Here is a 5,674-nt window from a genome sequence, read left to right on the forward strand (position 1 = left end):
GAATTAACAAAATAAATTACAGTAAATCATTGGGCGTAAATAAAAATCTCTTTTGGGGTTGCTTTTTCTAATAAATGTTATGTTATTTGTACAGGTAACTGGTTTATGGATATGTACTCTTGGAGTAATTGGTCTTGCCTTAAATTTACATGCTTATAACTTTTTTCTTAGGAAATTCAGATATTTGTTGAAAGGATTTTTTTTTTATAAATCTTTAGATAAGGATTCAGAAAACGCAGGATCTCCTTTTACACTTATCGATTGTTGATAAAACTCCAAAATAACGTTTTCTTTTGCCCCTATTTTTTTTTATCATTCAAAAAAGATAAAATTAGTTCAGGAAAATTTTTATTTCATAATTAACAACAATCTATCGAGCTTCCAACCAACATAAATTAGAATCATAAAGTGTAAATGATAAAGTAAGCCGCGTTTTCTGTCTCCACGATGTATTAGAAATTGCTATTTTCGTTCTCATAGTTTTGAAATTACAGTTTTCGTCTTTCTGGTTTATGCGTCATCATTGTTTTCGTCGATGTGGTTAACAATTCATTCATGTTTTTCGTTCCTCATACTTAAAGAAAACCATTAACAGAGCTTCAAAGATGAAAACAATAACGAATTATAAACCACATGAATTAAAATTGAAATTTTAAGAACATAGGGATGAGTATTAAATCTTAACAAATCACCGGGGCGAGAACTAATTTACTCTGAATATTATAGGAAACTGATGAAAAGAGTAATGTTCAATTTTGGTCCCTAAGGTTTGTAATTTTCGATGGATATCATTCTTAAACGTTAAAAACTCGTATTTGATTGTTTATGTTTGTCAATTCTAACGATTTTGGTTTCTCTGTTAATGTTTAACGGTCGCTAATATTTTCCGTTAAGTTCAGCTAAATGAGGGGTATTTTAGTCATTTTCATTATTTTCTTTAATTTTATATTAAAATTAAAAAACATATTATGTTATAAATTGTAAAAAAAAAAAACAAAGAATAACCATCACATTTCCTTTTTTTTACAATTTAAAATTAAAAATATAATATGTTTTTTTATATTTTAATATAATAAAAATAGGGAAACGGATTAAAATGCCCCTCATTAAATTGGATTTTATGAAGAAAGTTTACGACCATTACACAGAAAGACTAAAATCATTGGGAATCGACAAACGTGAAAAACCAAATTCTAGTTTTTGAAGTTTAGAGCGGATATATATATATATATATATATACACAAAAAATGTTAGGGTCCAATTAATGTAACCACAGAGAGAGACTTGAGGTATGCTTCATGGCAAATATTGAGAATTCAACTAAGAAAACAATCAACATTCATGATCATAAACAAAGACACAAGGAATTTGTCTACTTCTGACCCAAAAGTGTCAAAACTTATTACAATTTTACCCCTATATTGTTCATCACAACCATCATTATCAACAAAAACAACGAACCGTTTCTTCAAGGAGTCAGCAAGCATGGCTGGGGTTGTGGCTGCGATGGTGGAGGATTCGTTAACCTGTGGACCACTTCCCTCATCGTAGGCCTAGCCGTGCTCTCGTCCTCCACGCAACTCATTGCGATTTTGAAGAGGTTGATCACACTTGCCAACGGGTACCCTTTGAGCCTTGGATCCAACACCGCTACCACTGCTGCTGCATCCGATGGCTCATAATGCTCCGATATGGTCTCCCGAACCCATCTCACTATATCCACCCCATCACCAAATTCCCCAACCGGCTTTTTACCGGCTATCAGTTCAAGAAGTACAACTCCAAAGCTGTACACATCACTCTTTTCGTCCACTTTTAATGTGTATGCATACTCTGTTATACAACACAATATTATTAGACTGTTGCAAGTATATAAACATAACCAAATGGTCAAGGACCTTGCAGTATTCAGATTACCGGTAGATCTCAACCTTTTAAAGTCAAGGTATAAAAATGTAATATATGATTATGATTCTCAGCATCCGTGGTTATAAAAATGTACTTGAGCTAGTGCATAAAGTAGCAGTACTATAATGTGTGCATTAAAAACTTGTACCTGGTGCAATGTATCCGTAAGATCCAGCAATGGAAGACATGCATTCGGAAGCACCAGAATCCCTCAAGAACTTAGCAAGCCCGAAATCAGCAACATGAGCTTCATAATCGGAATCCAACAGTATATTGTTGGACTTCACGTCTCGATGCAAGATCATCGGCGAGCAATCATGGTGGAGATAACATAATCCCTTGGCGGCCTCCACCGCGATCTTGTACCTCGTTTCCCACTGCAAATGCGCCCCTTTTGGTCCGTGCAAAATCTCTCCTAAGCTCCCATGAGACATGTATTCGTAAATCAGCAAATTGCTTTCACGATTCGATACGTAACCAAGCAATCTCACGATGTTTCTGTGCCTGATCCTTCCTAATGTTTGGATCTCAGCGTCGAACCCATGGTTCCGACCCATTAACCGCTTGATTGCTACGTCAACACCATTGGCCATTGATCCACGGTACACAATTCCAGCACCGCCTTTGCCAATTATATTTTCATCTCTCAAACAATCAAGAACATCTTCAACTTTTAGATCTGAGCGTTGGAAAGTGGTTAGCTTCCAGACTTTGGATCGCTCCAGGTGTTTCTTTTTTATTTTGATGAATGTTAGTATGAATAATGATACAGTTGTGATTAAGGCGATAATCATGATCATCATCTTCGATGTGGTGATCGAATGGTTCTTGTTTTTGGATCTAGAGATGATCGGACAGTGAGCTTTCTCTGGTAAACAAAGGTTTAGGTTACCGGCGAAGATAGTGTCGCTGAAATCCTTCAGCTGTCCGTCCATTGGCACATTGCCGGAGAACTGATTGTACGAAAGGTCCAACACGGTCAAGCTCTTCATGTGACCTAATTTACTCGGAATCTCTCCTTTGAATTGATTTCCAGATACATTAAGGATGTTCAAGTTGAACAAATTTAGAATTCCTCTCGGAAATTCACCAATCAAGTTGTTCCGGCTGAAATCGAGGGAGGTAAGCTGAACACATGTAGCAATAGAAGCCGGAATCTCACCGCTGAGATTATTGTCGCTGACGTTGATTTTGTACAGTTTTTTCAGATTCAACATCTTTTCCGGAATCCCTCCGACAAACTTATTTGATTGCAGAGATAGAGTTGTTAAATTCACCAGATCACCAAACGCCGGAGGTATCTTACCAGTGATCCAGTTGTTAGCCATTGAAACACTTTGAAGAGACTGGCTGTACATTCTCTCCGGAAGTTCGCCAGTGAGGTAGTTGTCGTCGAGCTCGAGCATGGTAAGCTCCGGCAAGTTGAAGATGCCGGCGGGAATAGTTCCGTTGATAAAATTCTTCGTGATTCGAATCTTGGTCAAGGATTTACAGCCGCCAAGCTCTTCCGGTAGGGGTCCAAAGAAGTAATTCTCCATCAGAATCAAAATCCGTAACTTGCCTGAGATCAACGCCAACAGTGATTACGTCAGGTTCTCAACTGGCGCCCATTAACGTCCCCAACCCATTACTCTTTAGATTATATCTTTAAAGATGTGCAATTAACGCCCAATACGAATGATTTTACTGTCTATTTTTGGTAAAATTAATTAACTTTTTTTAATATTATCATTAACCAATAATTAAAATAAAAAACATTAGAATACTCGAAAGATCACATAATATGCACAACCTATGCAATACACTTGTGTCGATAGAGTTTTATAATAACATTTTATTTTAAAAATAAGTGTTTGAAATTGTTTATTTGAAACAATTTATGTTTTTTCTACAAAAGCACTTACCAACTTATTATAAATCAGAAGAGTTTAACTTATTTAAAAATTTCTTATTACCTGTTTGCTGCCGATATAAGTTATTTATCCATACACTCAAAAATACTTATTACCGATGCTACACCGAAATAAATCAATAAATTGTTTTTATAATTAATCCCAAACACCTCCTCCTTTATGTTAAGTAAATAAGAAAAAATAGCATTATATTTCTTTTACGTGGATAGTAGGAAGGATTTTTTAATTAAAAAATATTACCTCCTTTGCACAAATCTTTTGGAACTGGTCCGGTGAGGTGATTTCCGGTGACGTCCAGCATAAGTAGTCTGCCGTTACGGCCGAGATTCTCGGGGAGTTGAAACGTGAAATTATTCTCCCAAATCTCAAGAACCTCAAGATTCGGGAGATCACCGATGAACGGAGGAAGAGGTCCGGCGAGACGGTTGCGGAACAGATTAAGCAACGTCAGATTTTTCAATTCCGAGAACGTCAACGGTATGCCACCGGTTAGATTGTTATTGGAGAGATCAAGCGACATCAAGCTGACTAATCCAGAAAGTTCCGATGGTATTTCGCCGGTGAGATTGTTTAACTGAAGAAACAGAGAATGCAACATCTTCAGGTTTGCAAGGCTTGCCGGAATCTCTCCGGTTAGATTACAACCTCCGAGGTCGAGTAGTTTTAACGATTTGAAAGAACCGAACTCCGGCGGAATTCCTCCTTCGTAACTGTTGAAATACCCGATAAGAAGCTCATGAAGCGTCGACAACCGTGATAAGCTCGCCGGAATCCTCCCGGAAAGCTCGTTTGCTTGCAAACCTAACTTCTGTAAACTCTGGAACTCCGAGTAAGCTTCCGGGATGTGTCCGCTGAAAAAATTACCTCCGAGATACAAAATTTTCAGATTCTTCAACTTCACAAATTCCAACGGCAACCTCCCACTGAAATTATTGTTGTAAACGTCGAACGCCTCCAGCAACGCCATTCCCGCCACAATCCCTCCCGGAAACTCCCCAGTGAGAGAGTTAGCAGAGATATTAATGAATCTAATTGAAGTCAAATTAGATATCTCCATGGGAAGTTCACCGGTGAGTTTATCCGAGACAAGCGTGAGATTGACCAGCTTGTTCAGAATCCCAATCTCCGGCGGGATAGTTCCGAACAGAGGAACATGAGATATCATCAACGACGTCACACGAAAGTTCTCATCACACGAAACTCCAGAAAACGAACAATGTGTATTCAAACTGGAGTTCTCAACTTTCCAGTCATCCAAACCAGACCTGTTTGGTGCGACCATGGAAGCTTTGAGCTTCATCAAAGCATCAAAATCTGAAAACCCATTTGAAAATTCCAAAAGAATCAAGAAGAAAACATGAAGAAAAACAAAATTCATGGTGGAAGATCGCAGAGAAGAAGTGACGAGTGGTGGTACGGTTTTTATAGCCTCAGAGGAAGGAAGAAGTAGAGTAGAGAGAGGTATGATCATGTGGATCGTAAAAGAGGCTTGAACTTCATGCATTATAAGTTGTACGGCTTTTGGATTTTGTAAATTGTAATCTTAGCTCTCGGAAAGGTAGACTTTATTATTATGGGTGCAGAAAAGGGTAGAATCTTGTCTAGAGGATCAATATTGATGGAATAATAACGAACAAATAACTATCCATTTGGCCCTTCTACTACATTGAAAATACGTTTTCGCCCTTGGTCTATAGTTTTTGTTAATTTATAACATTCCTACTACAACCGGAAATTGTCAAAAATAGCCATTTCTTTTACCTTTTCTTATTCATCCTATAGTCTTTTTTGTATACAATTGATTGAAACAGCCAATACTTTGTAAATATCATTTTTACAACTTGTAAAATCTA

At 37.3% G+C, this 5,674-nt stretch overlaps 1 protein-coding gene across 1 annotated transcript; it reads right to left on the reverse strand.

The window, feature by feature from the left end:
* Nucleotides 1-1,323: 1,323 nt before the first annotated feature.
* On the reverse strand, nucleotides 1,324-5,325 carry LOC112524377 (receptor protein kinase CLAVATA1-like). The gene is made up of 3 exons (XM_025134168.1): nucleotides 4,062-5,325; nucleotides 2,057-3,469; nucleotides 1,324-1,833 (listed from the first exon to the last, which is right to left on the reverse strand). The coding sequence occupies exons 1-3, from the start codon at nucleotides 5,323-5,325 to the stop codon at nucleotides 1,469-1,471; spliced, it is 3,042 nt and encodes a 1,013-aa protein (XP_024989936.1). The 3' UTR covers nucleotides 1,324-1,468.
* Between the last annotated feature and the right edge of the window lie 349 nt (nucleotides 5,326-5,674).

The sequence above is a fragment of the Cynara cardunculus genome, assembly GCF_001531365.2.
Source record: "Cynara cardunculus var. scolymus isolate 2C chromosome LG 13, CcrdV1, whole genome shotgun sequence".
NCBI lineage: Eukaryota > Viridiplantae > Streptophyta > Magnoliopsida > Asterales > Asteraceae > Cynara > Cynara cardunculus.